The sequence below is a fragment of the Podarcis raffonei genome, chromosome 15 (genome assembly GCF_027172205.1).
Source record: "Podarcis raffonei isolate rPodRaf1 chromosome 15, rPodRaf1.pri, whole genome shotgun sequence".
Lineage (NCBI taxonomy): Eukaryota > Metazoa > Chordata > Lepidosauria > Squamata > Lacertidae > Podarcis > Podarcis raffonei.
Window position 1 is genome coordinate 2,953,271 of NC_070616.1, and position 21,351 is coordinate 2,974,621.

Consider the following 21,351-nt stretch of genomic DNA (forward strand, 5'->3'; position numbering starts at 1 on the left):
AACTCAGTACATAACAGGTTTTAAACACAGTGTAAGGAGTCTCTATGGGAGTACACTATATTGTATTTAAAAATGGGGTATCAGAGTTTTTAGGGGGCTAACCAGGTTGGGATAGCTGGGATAGCAGGCTTGTTGGTTTTTGAATGTCCTATGTAGATTTTTCAATTTCATTGTTCTGTATGGGGCAATGACAATAAAGATTATCGTATCGTATCGTAACAAGGTTTGGCTTCAGGATTAAGGGCAATGTCCCGATCAACAAAAAAAGAGTGACGGTAACATGGGGTATCTTTTAAGTTCTTATTTATTTATTTCATAAAATTGATCAACCGCTTGATTGCAGGTAAAACCTCAAAGCGCTTTACAAAAAGAAGAAAAAACAGCAAGATGTTTTTAGCAGGCCCCGGGGGGGGGGGGAGTATGGTGAAGGTGCCTGCAATACATCATTAGGCAGGGAATTCAAAAGTGTTGGTGCTGCTACACTAAAATATCAAATTCTTACTAATGAGGAATTGATATTATGTGGAACCTATAACAGTTCCAGTTCTACAGATCGAAGCATTCATGAGGGAATATATGGAGGGAGGCAATCTTGCAGGTAGACTGGGATAAGGGCGAGGGTGGCAGCTGTTTGGTTCATATCACGGGCGTAGTCAAGGGAGGGCAGGGGGTAGCTGCCCCCCCTCCGATCAAGTAAATAAATAAAAATACTTAACTGACCAGTCACATCACATATAGCTTGGTTGCGCCCCCCAAAAATCCTGCCCCTCCCAACATAAATCCTGGCTACGCCCATGGTTCATATTCTGTATATTTGAGGAAGTAACTCGTTGTTTGTTGTGTGTCAACTACTGGATAAATATTTGCATTTTGGACAAATGTTCAGAGCACCTATGGAGCAGATGGGTAATGTGACTCTCCTGTTACGCATATTGGAAAACAGAGGGATGACGCTGGCGTATGTTTCGAAAGGTCATATTGTGGGATCCGTAACTACCTTGGACTCTGCTGGTCTCTGTGTGCTGTCCAGCACAAAATCCTAAATCTTAAGGCGCCTTCAGAAAGGTAAGATACCTTTGGAAATTTCTATTTTCTATCAGTGGAATTTGCTGCCAAGGAGTGTGGTGGACTCTCCTTCTTTGGAGGTCTTTAAGCAAAGGCCTGACAACCATATGTCAGGAGTGCTCTGATGGTGTTTCCTGCTTGGCAGGGGGTTGGACTCGATGGCCCTTGTGGTCTCTTCCAACTCTATGATTCTATGATTCTATGATTCCATTTTGCTTCCTTGAGGCGTGGCTTGGGGAGCCTGGGAATGAAGCCTCGTACGTGGCCCAAGAAATGAACTCAGATACAACATCAGGAAAAGGAAACAGAACGACCTCCCCATTTGGAGCTTCAGTCCATTGGCAGAGGACACCTTAAATATAACATATTTTCCATCAACCATGGCTGTTCCTACTGCCAGTATTATGGTGCAAAGATGGCTTATGCCCAGTATCTGGTTCATGAGTGGGGCTACATTGTTATTGCTCTAATTGAATTTCCACACTGGTTATTATTATCCTCTCAGGAATAGCAGCTATTATGTTTGGAGAACTGTTCAGGTTAACCATTATTGTGCTTAGTTTGTTCTAGCCCTCATGGGCCTGTGTTTTATCTGCGGAAAACGCGCTTATAAAACCGTCCGATCTAATTAATATGCTTCTTGCTTTATAAGTACAATTGCTCCTGCTGTAAGAACTACAACCCAGCTCCCTTCTGGTAAGGTTAGGGACAAAAGAGAACTTTCAGAGGCCCAAAGGTATTAGGGCATGGCCATACCTCAGCTTGCTTTTAAGGAAAATTGGAAAATTAAACAACCTTAGGGGGGGGAATAAAAATAGTACTGTGAAATAGTGGGAAACTATTTTTTGCTTGTCAGTCAGGGAGAAGAGTTTCAGAGCCTGTGCACAATGCTTTCCCGTTGCTTTGGAGTCATCAAAGCCACAAACCCAGCCCCATATGTCTGTGATTAGGGAATGATCTTTTAAATCAGAGGGGGTGAACCAAGAGATATTTCTCAGAATCATAGAAACATAGAATTGTAGAGTTGGAAGGGACCCTGAAGGTCATCTAGTTCAACCCCCTGCAATGCAGGAATCTCAACTAAAGCATCCATGACAGAGGGTCACCCAACCTCTGCTTAAAAACCTGAAAGGAAGGAGAGTCCACAACCTCTTGTGGGAGTCTGTTCCAGTGCCAAACAGCTCTTACTACCTAAAAGTTCTTCCCTATGTTAGTCAGAATCTCTTTCTTGTAACTTGAATCCATTTGTTCGAGTCCTACTCTCTGGAGCAGCAGGAAACAAGCTTGCTCCATCTTCCATGTATCAACCCTTGAGATATTTGAAGATGGCTATCCTATCTCCATTCAGTCTCCTCTTTTCCAGGCTAAACATACCCAGCTCCTTCAATCATTCTTCACATGGCTTGGTTTCTAGACCCTTGATCTTGGTTGCCGTCTTGCTGTCTCCCCCCCCCTTAAAGTGAGTTTCAGATATAAAATTGGCCTAGAGGTGTTGCAATGGTGTCTGTGCATGCATGCAGGCATGCATGCGTGTGCTGAATGTGTTGGATTTCTGCCTGTCATGCAGTCCCTGTTCTTCCTAAAGCTCCAGGTACGGTGCAGTAAGAATGAGAACAGACACAGTAAGGGACAGTGCTCTTTGGGGCCTCTCAGGTTCCAGGGTTGAGCCCTGGAGGACTTGAAAGAAGTTAAGAAAATTAGAAGTGCCCGACGGCCAGTGGCTCATCTAGTCCAGCATCCTGGGGATGTCCATTCTCACAGGGGACAACCAGAGGCCCCCAATGGGAAGCCTCACATCAAGACCTGAGTGTGACAGGAACCAGTTCATGGCAACTGGTATTCAGAGAGGCCTTTCACACTAGTAACCTTATCTTCCATGTATTTGCCTGAACCTTGCTATAGAAATCAATAAAGTTTGGCTTCAGGAGGAAGGATAATGAAATTTCCCTTCATCAACAATAAGAGTGAAAGTGACATGGAATAAGGGTTCATATTTGCTTCGTTCATATGCTGTATATTTGAGGTAGTGACTCATTGCTTCTTGTGTACCCACTCCGTATTTGCATTTTGGATGGTGTTCAGACTCTCCTAATACACGTCTCATAAAATAAAGCGACGAAGCTGGCTTATGTTTCAATTATTATCTTGCGCTTTGATTTGGGCCTCAGCCCAGTATACCTGAAGGAGGGTCTTCACCCTCATCGCTCAGCCTGGACACTGAGATAGTCCTCTGAAGGTCTTCTGCTGGTTCCCTCACTACGAGAAGTGAAGTTGCAGGAAACCAGGCAGAGGGCCTTCTCAGTAGTGGCACCCGCCCTGTGGAACACCCTCCCTTCAGATGTCAAGGAGATAAAGAACTATATAACTTTTAGAAGACATCTGTAGGCAGCCATGTATCAGGAAGTTTTAAATGTTTGATATTTTACTATGTTTTATATATCCCGTAGATTAAATAACTCTTCTTGTGGTGATCTATTCTCTTGCTAGCACTTTCAATAGCGTGATGCATACTTTACCAATACTGGAGATAGATGATGGCACCTTGGACAATGTGGAGGCAAGGGAGAAGCAGGCAGTTGGGGGGAAAGGAGAGCCGCGGCCCATGGAAACCTCCTATGAGCCGGAACGTCTTCCATCTCCTAAGATTGGGCTTAAGATTCCTCCTCTGAGGTAAGGAGTTTCCTTCAGGAGTCAACACATCTACTGCAGGGGTGGGGATCATCTGTGGCCCTCTGGAAGTTGGTGGACAACAACTTCCATCATGGGCATGTAGGCTGCTATCCATATTTGTTGATAAAGTGGTACCTCGGGTTAAGTACTTAATTCGTTCCATAGGTCCGTTCTTAACCTGAAACTGTTCTTAACCTGAAGCACCCCTTTAGCTAATGGGGCCTCCTGCTGCCGCCACGCTGCCGAAGCATGATTTCTGTTCTCATCCTGAAGTAAAGTTCTTAACCTGAGGTACTATTTCTGGGTTAGCGGAGTCTGTAACCTGAAGCATATGTACCCCGAGGTACCACTGTACTCCCAAAGAGTTCTGAAAGGTAAATCACCCAGAGCCATCTGGAAACACACTAGATCAATCAGTCTCCAAGGGCGGGCCATACTAATAGATCTCCCACCTCTGCAGAGGGGGAAAGGTGCTGAAAGCCTAAATCTCCAGCCCTTCCTGGAGAAGCTTCCATGGATTGAACTTGAGACCTTCTGCATGCAAGGATCTCTACCACTGAGGTATAGTCCTTCCTAGACTAGCTGGTTGGCATCCATCTGTCTCAGGAGACAATGGAAAAGTGTGCCTTTGGGGGTGAGGTCAAACCTGCAAGCTTAATGTTGCCAGCCAGTCACACCTATGCCATAAAATGCTATGATACCAACTTAACATCCATTGATTCCCTGAATAAAAAAATCCCAGGAACTATAGTTTGCTAAAGGTTCTGAGAGTTGTTGTTTAGTTGTTTAGTTGTGTCTGACTCTTTGTGACCCCATGGACCAGAGTCGTGCCCGACTCTTTGTGACCCCATGTCTTCCACTGCCTCCCACAGTTTAGTCAAACTCATGCTGGTAGCTTCGAGAACACCATCCAACCATCTTGTCCTCTGTCGTCCCCTTCTCCTTGTGCCCTCCATCTTTCCCAACATCAGGGTCTTTTCCAGGGAGTCTTCTCATGAGGTGGCCAAAGTCTTGGAGCCTCAGTTTCAGGATCTGTCCTTCCAGTGGGCACTCAGGGCTGATTTCCTTCAGAATGGATACGTTTGATCTTCTTGCAGTCCATGGGACTCTCAAGAGTCTCCTCCAGCACCAGAATTCAAAAGCATCCATTCTTTGGCGATCAGCCTTCTTTATGGTCCAGCTCTCACTTCTGTACATCACTACTGGGAAAACTATAGCTTTAACTCTGAGAGTTAGGAGACCTCTAATAGTGCTACAATTCGCAGAGAGCTTTAGCAGTCAGTTCCTCTCGTCCATGAGAACTCTGGAAATTGTAACTCTGTGAGGGGAACTGGAAATTGTAACTCTGCGAGGGGAACTGGAGTCTCCTAATAACTCTACACACCCTTAACAAACAGTTCCCATGATTCTTTGGGAGAAGCCATGACTGTTTAAACTGGTATGATGCTGCTTCTAATGTATTGTATGGATTTGTTCATTCTGCTTTTCTTCCACAGTAAAGAGAAGACTTTTAACAAGGATCGCCTCTTTGGTGCTATCGTGAGGGGGAACCCCGAGGAGCTGGAAGGACTGGGGGACTATTTGCGAAGAAGTGGCAAATATCTTACCAACTCTGAGTACACAGGTGGGTATGAGCCTGAGAGCTGGGGCTATTAGCAGTAGTAGTATTAGTAGTACTTCTCATTGATGTGAGAATAGGCAGGAATTTCAGGCTTCACAGAAGTATTTGCAAGATGGAGGAGGGCCATCAGAGTGCAAGAGGACTGACAGTGGAGTTCAGAAGAGAAAAGAGTGAAAAAGTGATTTACTAATGGCATTATTTCTGAGGGTAAGTTGTGTGGTTTTTCACTAACTAGCTGCTTCACACCTGGCATTTTTTGGAAATTCTAAGGAATTAAAAGAACTTGTGGTTGAAAACAGGGCAGTTTTTGAAAGGCTCAGTCTGTCATATTGATTCAGTTGAGCGGACAAAAACCTGTTTCCAGATCTCCCAAATCATCATGCAATATATGATTACAATACCTTAAGAGGTGTCCAAATACACAGTTCAGTTTTGAAAGGTTCAATCCATCATCTTGATTCAAAACAGATCCCAGTTGTATCCAGACTTAGACAAAAACCTGCTGCTTGGTCTCAGGGGCCAACATGCAAAAGTTGGTTAAAATCATTTTTTTTTTTAATAAATTTTTTTATTGGTTTTTCCACATATAATATAAGACAATACAAAAGACAGACACAAACAAACACACATATAAACATGTAAAATTTCATAGATTTTTTCATATACCCAATTTCAGCGACTTCCCCATGCCCCCCTTTTCTGCATCTCTATTTTGAACTTTTTTTTTTTTCCAGCAACCCCTGGTCCAAATTATTATTAATTCCTATCTTTAACTCTTATCCAATCATTTATCGCTGCAAATCTGTTATGCTTTACCCATGACATTTTAACACTCAATAATTTTGCAAGTATTTTTAAGATAAAGTTTAAATTTCTTCCAATCTTCTTCCGCCGTCTCTTTCCCTTGGTCATGGATTCTGCTCGTCATCTCTGCTAGTCCCATGTAATCGATCACCTTCGTCTGCCACTCTTCCAGTGTGGGTAGTTCTTGTGTCTTCCAATACTTTGCTAGTAGAACTCTCGCTGCTGTTGTAGCATACATAAAAAACATCCTATCTTTCTTTGACACCAATTGGCCTACCATGCCCAGGAGAAAAGCCTCTGGTTTTTTATGAAAGGTACACTTAAGCACCTTCTTAATTTCATTATAGATCATTTCCCAGAAGGCCTTAATCCTTGGGCACGTCCACCAAAGGTGGTAGAAAGTACCTTCAGTTTCCTTGCATTTCCAACATTTATTATTGGGCAAGTGGTAAATTTTTGCAAGCTTGACTGGGGTCATGTACCACCTATAAATCATTTTCATAATGTTCTCTCTTAAGGCATTACATGCCGTAAATTTTATACCGGTGGTCCATATCTGTTCCCAGTCAGCAAACATAATGTCATGACCAATGTCCTGTGCCCATTTAATCATAGCTGATTTAACCATTTCATCCTGTGTATTCCATTTCAGCAGCAAGTTGTACATTCTAGATAGATTCTTCGTATTGGGTTCTAACAATTCTGTTTCTAATTTTGACTTCTCCACCTGGAAGCCGATTTTCCTGTCCAAGTTGGTTAAAATCAGCACAGTTTTGAAATGCATATTCTACCATATTGATTCAAAACCGTCACCTGATTTTGGACCTTACATATTTTGTGGCCATTTATTTTGTAACTGCAAGTTTCCCTATTTTACAACTGTTGCTTCAGACAAACAATTTTTTTAAAAAAAAACTTAGCTTCCCAATTAATGTGAAATTTGTTGAAAAATATTTGGTACTTACAAATTAGTGTTGTTCATGGGAATGCATGTAAATCATCTGACTGCAGAATGTGTTGGGTTCAATCATTATGTGACCCATCTACACAGATTTCATGACCCAGTTGAACAGGCTGAGAAACGCTGTAGTATAGGATGTCGTAAGGACCCACAGCACAGCGGTACATTTACCTATTTTGTGTGCAGAAGACCCTAGGTTACCGTAAATTCCTGTGAATTTCCAGTGAAAAGGATCTGAGAGCAGGTGAGGAGCAAGGCTAGGAATTGCAGATAAGTTCAGTGCAGTTAACAAAGTGAACCAACTTAATTCACAAATCCAAATTTGCTCTTCCCTGAATGTTTGAAATGCGGGTGGGGTGGCTTATTTGGCCTCCTGGCATGAGACTTTCTTGATCTTTATGCACATATCTTGTGATTAAAATCTTTAGTCTCTGTGCGAAGGCAGCAGATAAATATTTTCATCTTGATTAGCTAGTGCTATTGGTCCAAAGAATCTTAGAGCTGCTGGGTCTTTGTTAGGTTTCAAAATAGCTGCAACTCAATAAGCTGCAACTCAACTTGAAAACTGAGAGTTCCTCTTTACCTCTAGACAACTTTTGAAAACAATCCTTAATTTGGAGATGAGCTCTTTTGTGAAGGCTTTCTAAAATTCACCTGGTAGTCCATCTAAAGCTTTACAGCAAGACTCCCTGCTGAGTTTCTTTCCTTGGGTATTCTTAAAGCATTTGATAGACTTGAATGGCCCTTTACGCTGTCCTTGTTAGAAAAAAGAAATGCACTTCTTCAAACAAAGGATGGAAATCCCTTCTCTTCCAGATGGAGAAACGGGCAAGACCTGCTTGATGAAGGCCTTGCTGAATTTAAAAGATGGGGCAAACCCCACCATCCCTTTGCTGTTGAAGATAGACAAGGAGACCAAGAACCCAAGACCTCTGATCAATGTAGCTTGTAAGGATAGATTCTATAAAGGTAAGGACCTTAGGGTGGGGAGACAGCATTAAAAAAGAACTCCTCCACTCAGGTGTAGAAGAACATGCTTGTTTTCTACGTTTGACTTCTTTAATGATTTTCTTTCATGCCATTTTTGTTCTGCTAGGCCACACAGCACTCCACATTGCCATTGAGGAGAGGAATCTAGATCTGATCAAGCTCCTGGTGGAGAACGGCGCTGACGTCCATGCCAAGGCCTGTGGAAAGTTCTTCCACCAGCAGGAGAAAGGGGCTTGCTTCTACTTTGGTAGGTTGATACTGTGTGCCTAAAGTCCACTGTCACAGATTCTTGAAGTGGGTGCTCAGTTTTTGTAACTTGTGCCAAAAGCAGCCATTCCTTTCCCAGCTTTGCTTCCGTTTATCTCCTTCCTCCTCCAGGTGAGCTTCCCCTCTCCTTAGCTGCTTGCACCAACCAGCCAGAAGTGATCAGGTATCTCTTGGATAACCCTCATCAGAAGGCCAACCTGGCAGAGCGGGATTCCCTCGGCAACACAGTCCTCCATGCCTTGGTGATGGTGGCCGATGATATGGATGAGAAGAACAGGGAGCTGGTGATTGAGATGTACAACAAGATCCTGATGCACAGTGCTACGCTCAACCTGAGCCAGAAACTGGAGGAATTAATCAACAGGGAAGGTTTGAACCCTTTGACCCTGGCCGTCAAGACTGGAAAAATAGAGGTAAGTCAGTTGGGAGTTTATCATAAACTCCATTTCTGAGCTGAGGAACCTGTGACTTTCCAAGATGTTGTTGGACTCCAGTTCCCATCATTCTCCTGGCTACTTTCACTGCTCATTGGCTACTTGGAGATGGAAGTCCAACAATATCTAGAAGGTGGCATCTTCATGTCATGCTAGCAGGTAATTCAAAGAGATTCAGGCCACATAAGATAGGTCAGTGTTGTCAACCTCCAGGGGATACATGATTTTACAAGTCCGCCATTACAGTGCACAAGCTCAGATATCATGTTCTAGGGATGGCGAGACTCAGGCCCGAGAGCCAGTTTCAACCTTCCAGGCTTCTCTATCCAGCCTTTGGGACTATTTTTAGACTTCACACCCTCCAAGCTACAGCTGTTTCAGGCACAGGTGTAGTGGTTCAGGGTCATGGGGGATTGAAGTCCTGTTACTATTTCTGCAGCAGGGTCCCTTTCTCCAGTGTCCGAAAGGGGAGCTTTTTAGTCACTGAGAAGAAATCTTCCCATCCTTTGTGCTGATTGGAGCCGATCAGAGTGGAAGGAGGTAAGTCAGCCACTGAGGATGGACTCCTAGGGTCACTCTGGAGAAGACATGCCAGCAGAACAGGAGGAGTTGTTGGTCTGTACATTTCAGAGCTAAGCCTTTAGAAACACCAAAAACACTGAAAAGGTCAGTTCTCCTCTTGCGACCCTGCAGACCTCTTGTAGAAGGAGCACACAAAGAAGGGCCTCATATGATAAACATCATAACATATACGTTGGAAGGGAAAATCCAAAGAAAATTCTACCCCCTATTTTGTCTTTCCTAGATCTTCAAAAACATTATTCACCGCGAAATCAAAGACCCGCAGTACCGTCACCTTTCGCGGAAGTTCACTGAATGGACCTACGGGCCTGTCCGCATCTCTCTCTACGACCTGACCTCCATTGACAGCTATGAGGAGAACTCTGTGTTGGACATTCTTGCCTACAGCAGCGATACTCCGGTGAGATGATCCACAAAGGTGACTTGTCTGCTTCAAAATAATCCCTAAGGGAGATCCTTCAGTTCTCTCTACAGCTAGGCTTCTCTCTTCAGATTTTCTTGGTGCCATCTTTGTTTTATTTCCAGTACTGAGCAACAGCCCCTTAAAAAAAGTTTGCACAGGCCGATTAGATACTTGTTTTATTCTTTGAAGAAGTCTCCACGAGAATAAATTTATTATGTTCTTCCCAAAGGCACCTGGTTGGCCACTGTGTGACACTAGATGGGCCATTGGCCTAATCCAGGAGGGCTACTATTGTCTTGGAGAGTCTTGATTTGGTGCCTTTGTGGATACTTATTTTGGGAAAACAAAATAGGTAACCTTGATTGATAAAAAGCTGTAATATAAAATCTTGGATTGCTGTACTTTATCTCTGTTTTTATGACATTTGTTTTGGCATTTTAATACTGATTTGTTCTATTTTACATGTCTTAGAAAATTTGAAACAATTGAGCAGTTTAATATCATGAAACAAACATATACACACCAGTAAAGGCCATAGGCTGAAGAAGCTGTGGTTTTGTGCAACTTGGAGCAGGGCTAGGGTACCCTGTGGCCCTCCAGATGTTTTTGGGCGCCAACTGCCAGCAGCCTCAGCATGGCTAATAACCAGGGATGGTGGGGGCTGAATCAATGAATTATATTCTTTCTTTCTTTCTCCGACATGCAGAAGCGGTACGAGATGGTGGTCCTGGAACCTATAAACAAGCTTCTTCAAAGCAAATGGGACTCTTTTGCTGCCATGAGATTTTACATCAGTTTTTTCTCCTATGTGCTGTTCATGTCAGTGTTCTCAGCTGTTGCTTATCACCGGCCTCTGGAGGGGAAGGTAACAACAGCTTTGGGGCTTGGCGGATACAGAGAGGGAGGCAGAGAGAGGAGGAGGGTGGCTCTCTAGGGCAGAAGTGTGGAAGCTCCCTGTTTGTTCTACAAGGCCATTTTGGGCCAAGCTGCACCCACCTGCCCATACACGATGTAGGCTAAGGGTGGCAGAGAGATGTAATTCAGTTTGCGCTGAAAGGCAAACCTACTTAATTTCCACTTTCTGAATTGAAATGCAGTCATCCTTTGAAATCCTCACTCCTCCGCATCTTTCACTGCAGTTCTGCAGCCAAGCAACATGTACAAAAGATGCCTGTGTGCATAAAAATGGATATATTGTGGGAAGATAGCATACAAAAGTACATTATGTTAGGGAAATCCACACCGTGATCAACTCCTTCCTGGAAACCAATGTCCCCACTGTGGAAGGACGTGTGGATCCAGAATTGGCCTCCATAGTCACTTACGGACTCATTGTTAAAACTGTGTTTATGGAAGACAATCTTACTCGGCTACGAGGGATCTCCGAAGAAAGAAGAAGATGTTAGGGATGGTTGGTGTGCCAAATTTGCATTTAAATTCAGTGTGCCAAATTTGCATTTAAAGGCAAACCTACCTAATTTCCACTTTTCGGAACAATCCATAGACTGAAACACGACCATCCTTTCACATTCTCTGAATTTTACAATGCAATTCTCCATCCAAACAGCATGTACAAAAAAGAGAAAGAAATGCATGTACTTAGAGCAATGTGTGCATAGTTTTCTGTGAAAATGTTTTAAAAATGAGAATCCGTTTTCATGGTTTTTATTTTATTTTATTGCAAACTGCTGCAGAGAACCAAAATGAAGATTGGAGAAAAAGAGAGAAGCCAGTACTGACAGATCCATACATCCATAGTTGTTAGGGAGTTAAATTTGTGCCTAGGTCAAGAAGAGGGTACCATCAACCAGTTTTTTTTTTTTGCAAACCCTGACAAACAGTTGATTGTCTCTGCTTTTATCTTAATGAATTACTTAAGTTCTCTCTCCCAACCTATCTTTTTTCCTTTAATCTTCCCAGCCTCCTTTTCCAGTGACACTCACTGCTGGAGACGTATTGAGGCTCATTGGCCAGATCATTGTCTTAATTGGAGGCGTGTATCTCCTCATTGATCAGGTATGACATACTCTTATAGCTCTTCCTGCTGCTGTTTGGGATGTGTTTGATATCTTAGGTTGGCTACAGAAAGCCAGAAGAAAATAGGATTGGCTGCAGAATTATACAGCATCAAATCTTTCCTTTTAAAAGAATTAACAAAGTACCTAGTCCTTAAGGTTCCACACACTACCCTGGTTTGCACATAACCATGATTTGTTTATCCTAGCTATGGTTAGTTTGGACGTACAAGCCTACAACATCAGACTCACAGTGTTTTTTTCTTTCAACCCACCATGATGTGAAGCCTTGAAAAAAATAGGTGATATCCTAACTTACCCAAGAGATATCCTAACCCAAGGATTTGATAAAGCAAAAATGAATATTTCACAGAGAATTAGAGGCACGGGGGAAGAACACTGAGGAAGAGTTCTTCCGCATGCAGCATTTAGGAACACTGACATCACAAGCTGCTAAAGTTTCAAGAGACCATTGTGCAAGTTCTGTCATGCACAACTTCAAGGGAAACACAAATTAAACCACTGAGATAGAAGATCTGGAGCACTCCAGATGATTTGCCCGTGTATATACCTGGTTGGAAGGCAACACATGGGTGTATGCAATGATCACTGCAATGCATCACTAATTAATATTGTATAATTTTAGAAGGTTGTGCAGACTTAGTTTGGACTTATCATGAAGGGATCTTGTGCTTCTGAATTTGCCACTGCACTATTTCTGCTGTACTGACAAGAGTGTTCCTGTCAATTTGCTTATTAGGCTTTTTACCTGTGGAGAAGGCGCCGGTCACTGACAACTCTGCTTCAGGACGGCTACATTGAGATTTTTCTGTATGTTGGGGGGGGGGCGGTAGGGAAGAGGGTTTTTTTTTTTAAAAAAAATAGTTGTTTTAAAACTGTTTATACTGATAGTTTTATTGTTTCATGCTCTTTTTTTCATGCTTTTTTCATCCTTCTGTGATGGAACTATTTGGGGACTTCCCTGGCTTTCTTCTGGCCCATGTAGGACCAGTCTGAATAGTTGGCCTTGGTGAAGATTTGACGTTTTCATCCCCAAAATGTTTCTGATTTGAGTTTCTGTTGAAATGAAGCTGCATTTTAATGTTGTATTTTAATCTTGTTTTTAAGTTGTATCTTAATCCATTGTTTCATATCTGGTGTTAGCCGCCCTAAGCTCGGTCTTGGCTGGGGAGGGCGGGGTATGAATAAAATTTATTATTATTATTATTATTATTATTATTATTATTATTAGCTTTGATATATTTATTTTTTACATTCAAGCAGCACAAAACTTTTATGAATTATTTTTTTTTTGTGGAATTACTGGAGCCAAGGCCTCTCATTGAGACACTTATACAGTAGTTATGGTTTGTTCCTGCTTCACCGGTCATGGTTTATTCCCTAGGACAAATCAGAAGCCCCGCTTTGAATGTAATGCGATAGCCAAACCATGGCTTAGCTCTGGGTACTGTGGAGGTAGCAGGACCAAGGGAGGAGTGAAGAGGCTGCTTTTCCCCCACTGAATACCCACCCTGTAGTTCATTCATGCTTAGCTGTGGCATGTGGCTTAGCTTTTGTATGGTAGGCAGGCCAAGCAGACTCCTCTATGCCTGAAAGACGCCTTCACTAAGCAGGACCATCTCTGCACACACACACACCCCATTTTCTCACAGGCTGTTGCAGTCAGTGACCCTGCTGGTTTCGGCAGTGATGTACCTTGCAGGCCTGGAAGATTACCTGTCTTGGATGGTCTTCTCCCTCCTGCTCGGCTGGACAAACCTGCTGTATTACATGCGAGGCTTTCAGCAGACCGGGATCTACGTTGTCATGATACACAAGGTTGGTATAACTCCATATTCTAAAGGTCTAACAGCCTGGATTCCCATGCTTTACTTTGCTGCATGTTCTGTGAATTTAAATCTCTGCTGGCGCCCTCTCACCAAAGAGTACTCCAAAACCTGGATCTAGGCATTCAGGGAATTGCCTCTTTATTTTCCCTTTTAGCCAAGTACCAAAATATTAAAACCAGCACACTGTATATAACAGACCTGGCACACCTTTCTCTTGGAACTTAAGCACCTGGTGTTTTCAGAGTTCTTAAATGCCCAGCATGCAGCATATAGAACTTCCACAGTGTTCTTCCTGAGTATCTTCTTCAGATTGACCCTAGGAGCCCATCCTCAGTGGCTGACTCACTTTTCCTTACTCTGATTGGCTCCAAAAAGTGTGTGAGGATTCCCTTTTATGCTGATTGGGTGATTCCAGGATGCTGGAAGGAGAGACCCTGCTGCAGAAATAGTAAAAAGTCATTGACACCCTGCGATCCTGGGCCACGACGCCTCTGCAGTTTAACCTGCCTCATAGGCTTGCTGTGTGAGGTTAAGCCTGTTGGTTATATGAAGCTGATTAATCCCACACTTCAAGTTAAACACAAATTAAGTCACTGAGAAGGAAGTTATTGGAGCACTCAAACAATTTGCCCATGTGATTTGCGCAGAAAAGTCGATTTAACTGAATGGCAACACATGGAGGTCAGTACTGCTTATTGCAATGCATCCCTAATTATTGTTATATATTTCTAATATTATTGTACAAACTTAAAGTTGTATAATATTAGAAGGGTGTGTGGCTGTGAGGGCACGTGTCTGTGGATGCCATGAAGGGACCCTGCATTTCTGAATTCGCAACTGCACTACTGTTAAACTGCAAGGCAATGTGACTGGCCCAAGGTCAACCACTTGAAAGTCACCCTTGGGCAAAAATCTGAACCCGAGTCTCTGCCCAGTCCTCCATCATGCTGGGGTTCCCCAATTCACTTCTATCCTGCTCTGCATTCCAGGCTATCCTGCGGAACCTCATGCATTTCCTCATGGTCTATGTGATCTTCCTCTTCAGCTTTTCAACAGGTGAGTCTCTACCTGTCCTAACAGGGAAGGGCCAGAACTGGCAGCAGAAGCCACTTCCTCCTTTAGCAGCACTGTTGACTGTGTTTTTCAGATGCATCCACTATACAAAGACAAGGGAAAATGACACATAGTAATAATCATGCCTAGTAAACATGCCGCCTGATCTCAGTTGCAGGGCTGGCCCTGCTATTAGGCAGAGTAAGGGGATTCATTGATATTCGTGCATTCCACTCTCCCCTGCAAAGGCCAGGGTTAAGAGATGTGTCTTCAGCATATTGCAGAAACTATATACAGTGGTACCTTGGGTTACAGACACTTCAGGTTACAGACACTTCAGGTTACAGACTCCGCTAACCCAGAAATAGTACCTCGAGTTAAGAACTTTACTTCAGGATGAGAACAGAAATCGCATGGCGGCAGCGCGAGGCCCCATTAGCTAAAGTGGTACCTCAGGTTAAGAACAGTTTCAGGTTAAGAATGGACCTCCAGAACGAATGAAGTTCTTAACCCGAGGTACCACTGTAATGGAAGTGCCCGATGCACATCTATGGGGAGAGACTTCCACAACTTAGGGGCTACCATAGAAAATGTCCTTTCTTGGGTCACCGACCCCCAAACTTCAGAGGGTCACAGAACTTCCAAGGAGCCCCCTCTGCTGATTTTAATGCCCAGGAGAGTCTGTAGGGAAGTAGGTGGGTTCCCCCCCACAAAAAAAACCTGTTTGGTGCCTTTGTCATTTATCACTTGAAACACTCATGTGAGCGCCTCAAATTGGACCTGGAAACCAACTGGCAACCCAAGATGAGTTGTGGATGGCACAGCCCATGTCTAGAAGGTCCTGAGTTGTGACATCTTTCGGGACAGGATTCTCATGCAAATAGAGAGGTTTACAAGGAGATTCTTCAAGGACCCCCTGATTTAAATATGCTCATTTCCAATTTCAGCCCTTGTCATACTTACTGGGGAGGCTCCCCAGCCAGTCCAGAATGGGTCTTCCCTCATCAACAGTGATGGCAAAGACCAAGTCAAGTATGTTGGGCTGCTGCAGACTTCCCTGGAGCTGTTCAAGTTCACCATTGGGATGGGGGAGTTGGAGTTCCAACAGAACATGAGGTTCAGGTACTTTGTGATGTTCCTCCTGCTCTTCTATGTCATCATGACTTACATCCTCCTTCTGAACATGCTGATTGCCCTGATGAGCGAGACGGTCACGGAGGTCTCTGAAGATGGTCAAAAGATCTGGAAGCTGCAGGCAAGTCCAAAACCACTTCTAGGTGGGGTTTAATTTGAGCCAAGGCCATTACACCAAGGCCCCCTCCAAACTGGCTGTTTCTGTGTGTATTCTTCAGCATGTCTCTGTCATTGACTGTTGGCTTTGTCCCTGGTGTTGACAAGCATAATGGGCCTTGCTCATTGCTTTGGGAAAATGAAGCTGTTGGGCGCAGCATACAACAGCTGAAAATAAATAAGTACACTGGCTCTCCAACCCTTGATTCCACTGTGAGAGCTGTCTGTTAGCTCAGCCCTGACAAAGGATTCACACATAAGGATGGAACAGGGCCAGATTAACCAGTACACTAAAGGCCCCTCCAGACTGGCTCTTTCTGTGTGTTCTGCAACATGTCTCTTTGTCATAGACTCTTGGCTTTATTCATTGGTGTTGACAAGCATAGTTGCCATTGTTCACTGGCCAGGGAACATAAAGCTATACGTTGCGGCATACAGATCCTGTAAATAAATAAGTACACAAATTCCTGCCTCCTCACTCCCCAACTCTTGATCCCACTCTGACAGCTGCCTATTCGCTTAACCCTGACAAAGGATTCACACGTAGGGAGAACCCTGATGGAGCAAGCCCATGTGGTTCAGCACTCTGTTCCAAAGTGGCCCCCTGGGTGCCTATGGCAAGTCTTTCAGAGCACCTGCTTTGCATGCAGAAGGTCCCAGGTTCAATCCCTCAAATTTTGAGGAAAGGGCTGAGAATGTCCCTCGCCTGAAACCCCCAAGAGCCACTTCCAGTCAGGTCAACTATACAGAGCTAGATGGAGGAGTGGTCTGACTTCATATAAGACAGCTTCCTCTGCTCCTATTCAAATCACCCCTAAATCTAAAAAATGTGACTACAGTATTCCTCCTGAATTGTACCCACAGCGAGCAACTGCTATTATGGAGTTGGAGAAAAGCTGGGTTTGGCATTGGCAGAAACCCAAGCGATCTGGTTGCCAGCTGTCTATCGGCTCCAAAGACAAGAAAGATAAGAGATATTTTTTCCGGTGAGTTTGACCGTGCCCTGCACTGTTGCAGGTCCACAGAGCAACAAGGGCTACACAGATAAGCAAATATACATTGACTGTGTCTTTCCCCCAAGTGAGCGACGGGATTCAGGTGGTTCACCATTTATTTGTATGTTTTGCAGAGTAGAAGAGCTAGATTGGGCTAACTGGAAGAAAGAGGTTGGAGCCCTCAAGGAGGAGCCTGCAGACTCAGACCACAACGAGACAGTGTCAAAAGGCAAGTGAAGAGCAACACCCTACTCCAGATGTGGGGAACCTGTGACCCTCCCATCACCCCCATCCAGTATGCCCGGTGTTTGGGGATGATGGGAGTTGTAGTCCAACAACATCTGGAGGGCTACAGATTCACCAAACCTGTCCTAAACAAGTCTAGGGGGACCTGCAGCCTTCCAGATGTGCAGTTACAACCCTCAGCAGGCAGCATGGCCCAATGCTCAGAGATGATGGGAGTTGAAATCCAGCCACAACTGGCGGAAACCACAGGCAATCCACCCCTCTGTTACTCATAAGCCTTGCTTACCTTCTTGCCTTCACAGTCATTAATGCACTATCAGGCAAGGCTATGTGGCACTTGAGGCCATTGGACAGCACCACAGCCTGCTTGTGGCTCTCCTTTTTCGGCTGGCCAGCAGGTGATTTTGCTTTATCAGAATCAGGAAACCAGTTTCAGGAGAAAGTCTCATGCCTGCCCATCTCTGCAGCTGAGTGACTTCTCCTGGCAAAAGAGTATTTTTATTTTATTTATTTTTAAAGATATTATTCATGATGTCACAGCTGCTCTCTCTATACCGCCTAGATTTTCAGAAGTGCTATAGGTTTTCAGGAAAGAGTCTTTCTCAGTTCTTTATGGAGGAGCCAGAATTTTTGTTTTTTAAAAAAACCATTTTTTAAATGTTGGAGATGCAGATTAAACAAAGCAGTTTATATACATATCTTCTTGGATTGTTCTCAAATAGAAATGTTCTGAAAATCTGTTCAGGCTAATACATCTGATATGTTAGGATACCATATACCCTTGGATCCTAAAATATCTCTGCTTGGTTATCTAAAAGATGTTATTTTGGAAAATGATCATGAAATAGTGTTCAACCTCATAACTGCTGCTAAGATTAGAATAGCTAGAGCGTGGGGCATATATCCTACTATATCTGAATGTTATGAAAATTTAGTCCATGGTAACTATGATTAAGCTAACTTATTATATAAACCAGCCTAACTTTGTTTTGGGGGGGGAAATAATTTTTTTGAATTGTTTTGGAACAAGAAGTTCAGTGATTATATGCAACCTCATGCTGCTTTCAACCTGCTGTAATAGTATTTCTTTATGCTCTTTATCTTTGGATCATTTTGTTCAATTAAAAAAATAAACATTTTTATTATAAGAAGAGGAAGAATGCCATACAATAATGAAGGGGGAATGGATTTTGGGGGAGCTTTATATCATCCCAGACAAAAATATGCATAGAGTTTTGCACCACAAGCATCAGTGGAAAGGAAGTGACAGGCAGAAAGACATCAGGAGATACCAGGGACCTTCTGCATACAAAGGCCCAGCTACGGCCCCTCCTAACTTATTTGCCTGGGGACAACCGCTGACCTCCTTGAAGACTTGCCTGTTCTTGCTTCACAGCCTTGATAGATGCTTCCCCATTCTGTCCCATTCCAGGGAAGCGCCTGTTGAACCGAGTATCTCAGGGGGTGAGGGCACGATTCACGATGCCAGAGGTGGCGGAGGAACAGTTGCCGCTGCAAGACGGAAGCCACTGAGGGAGAGAACATCAGGAGGGCATGATGGATTGCTCACACCACGTGAACACCCACCTCCAGCTATTCTCCTTCAAGGGCTTGAGAGCAATCTGACCACGGCAACAAAAAAACAAATCACTGTTAAGGACCACGCAGCATGCCTTTTACAGGCCGGGTGTTTTTTATTTATTTATACATTTTTATTAGTTTTTTAACATATCATTTCCAACAATCATTTAACATAAATTCTTATCTTATACAATATTTTAGACTGCCATCAACAACCTCTGAAGATTGTCCGTTCTTTATCACTTATTCTGCATTTCTTAATTTCTCTATTACTTTTAATTATCTTTAACTAATAATCCTCTTCATAATCTTCCTTGCAATATTTCACATAATCCCCCTTACAGAACTTCTTGCAATCCTACTAGAGTAATCTGTTTATTACAATTGCTTTTTAAATAGTTCAAATATTTACTCCAGTCTTCTAAGAATCTCTGGTCCCGCAGGTTTCGAATCCTTCCTGTTAATTTGTCTAATTCTGCATAGTCCATTAATTTCATTTGCCACTCTTCTTTCGTCAGTAATTCTTCTTGATTCAATTTCTGTGCCAGTAATATTCTTGCTGCCGTTATTGCATATAAAAACAATTTACAACCCTGTCTGTTAATGTCCTCCCCTACAATGCCCAGTAAAAATGCTTCTGGTTTTTTAATAAATGTAGGCTAGGTGTTAACAGTCTTGCTTTAGAGGAAGGTTAGTTCAAAGAGTTTCCTATCAAAGAGTTTCAGGCTAAGACCATCAGAAGGGCCTGGCTGCACTGATACCTGGGTGTGATGCCCTGGGACCCAAGTGGATATCAGTAACGCTCACTAATTCAGACAACTTCATGTAGCAGGTTGCAGAACACCAACATTTTGCATGCAACAGGAAAAAAATAATGAATTTATAAACTTTGCTCAAAACTACCTTTTGCTGTAGTAATTAGGAGCAGGCTGCTCTGACCAACGAGATTAGTTTTAGGGGTCCACGGTCTGTTCATGCATTCTGTTATCCAATCATATTGCTGAAAGGGATTGTTCACGAGATAGAGAGTGTTATAAAAGTGTTTGAATTTTGCATTCTAGGTCCAGAATTTGGAGAACTCCTCTGGGTTATTTATGCTTACTGCAGCCTGTAATAAAATCTGAACTCTTCCCACGATGCTGTTGTCTTTATTTGGCTAAAAAGCACACCTAAGTGAAGGGCTGTCCTCTCCCCCCAACCAATTGTGAAGACTGAGTGCATAAAATGATGGATGTGATGACCAGGGAAGGGGTTACTTGCATTTCCATCAGGGCCAGGGCTGGGTGGAATAAAGGATTAATTTTGTCCATCACCCCCTCTCTTTTGGCTGCTGCCAAAATTGGCAGGGTCTTGCAGGGCTTTGCCCCAAGGTGGTTTGTTGCCAGGGCAACCCACATAAGCCCTGCTCACTTCATTAAGATGAACCAGGAGGCTTTCTTCAGCATCCTTCCAACCCCCGAGCCGAAATTCCTCAGGTTGTGAATAAAGGCAGTCTCTGCAGAACTAACCTGCAGAACTCCCTGCCTTTGGAAAGTACACCTTGCCCATATGGAGCGCTAGAAGTTTGGAAGCCAAGTTGCCGCTCAATTTGCAGCTTAAACCAACCGGCAGTGATGGGGTGATGTTAACCCCACTCCCCCAACCCCTCCAACAACTTTATTGCTAAGATGTCCTGAAAGGGCAGCTTGGCTGAGTGCCTTAGTTTTTTCAGATAGAGAGCCACCTATAGTTGGAGCAGCAACATAGCCGTTAAACTCTCTGGGCGGCTTCCAACATTTGCAAAAAAAATAAAAGACATAATAAAACATTTAAAAAGAATGATCTGTTAATGAATTTGCATTTTCTGCTTGTTTAAACTGGAGGTAGGCTGTCTGAATTGTGCATTGGTTTGGAATGATTTGTTGGGTCTCTGGACTGTAATAAAGATTGTTATTGTTGCTGCATTTTCAGCATCAGTGTGGGCTTATTGGTCCCTACTGCAGAGAGAGAGAGAGAGAGATAAACCCCCACTTGAGGGTGCTGTGATACTCATGGGCCCCACATTGGGTACCCCAGGTATAAGGTCTAAGCTCCTTTTAAACCACCTGAGTTGGTGGCTGATGGTGTAAGACATTTGGGTGCCCTTGAGCCAGTTGCTACCTTCCCAGCCTAGCCTACCCCGCAGGGTTGCTGTGAAGATGAAGCAGAGAGGGAGGGAGGATACATGTGTGTTCTACCATGAGCTCTGTGGAGGAAAAGTGTGATAGAAATGTAATAAACAAATAAAAATAATGCTGTAGCAAATGCCATCGTTTAAGAATGTGCTACATTAAGAAGTTCCTCCTTCGGTCTCTCCTGGATCTTTCAGCATTTGGCTTCCTGAGATCACCCTGTTGTGGGTTCTCATATTCTGGCAGAGGGAAAGCAGCTTCTTATCTATTTAATAAATGTGCCCAAATTAATATTGGTCTGCCTAGTAGCCCAATGTTGCCCGCACTGACTGGCAGTGGCTTTCCAGGATCCTAGAAAGAGAAAGGTCATTCCC

At 43.5% G+C, this 21,351-nt stretch overlaps 1 protein-coding gene across 1 annotated transcript; it reads left to right on the forward strand.

Moving 5' to 3' along the window:
* The first annotated feature begins 216 nt into the window (after positions 1-216).
* Positions 217-19,957, forward strand: LOC128402569 (transient receptor potential cation channel subfamily V member 2-like). The gene is made up of 16 exons (XM_053366791.1): positions 217-1,065; positions 3,553-3,735; positions 5,232-5,359; positions 7,938-8,090; positions 8,218-8,358; positions 8,490-8,791; positions 9,618-9,794; positions 10,504-10,662; positions 11,718-11,813; positions 12,573-12,643; positions 13,486-13,651; positions 14,652-14,718; positions 15,663-15,970; positions 16,870-16,991; positions 17,135-17,229; positions 18,679-19,957. The coding sequence occupies exons 2-16, from the start codon at positions 3,569-3,571 to the stop codon at positions 18,777-18,779; spliced, it is 2,253 nt and encodes a 750-aa protein (XP_053222766.1). The 5' UTR covers positions 217-1,065; positions 3,553-3,568; the 3' UTR covers positions 18,780-19,957.
* Positions 19,958-21,351: the final 1,394 nt, after the last annotated feature.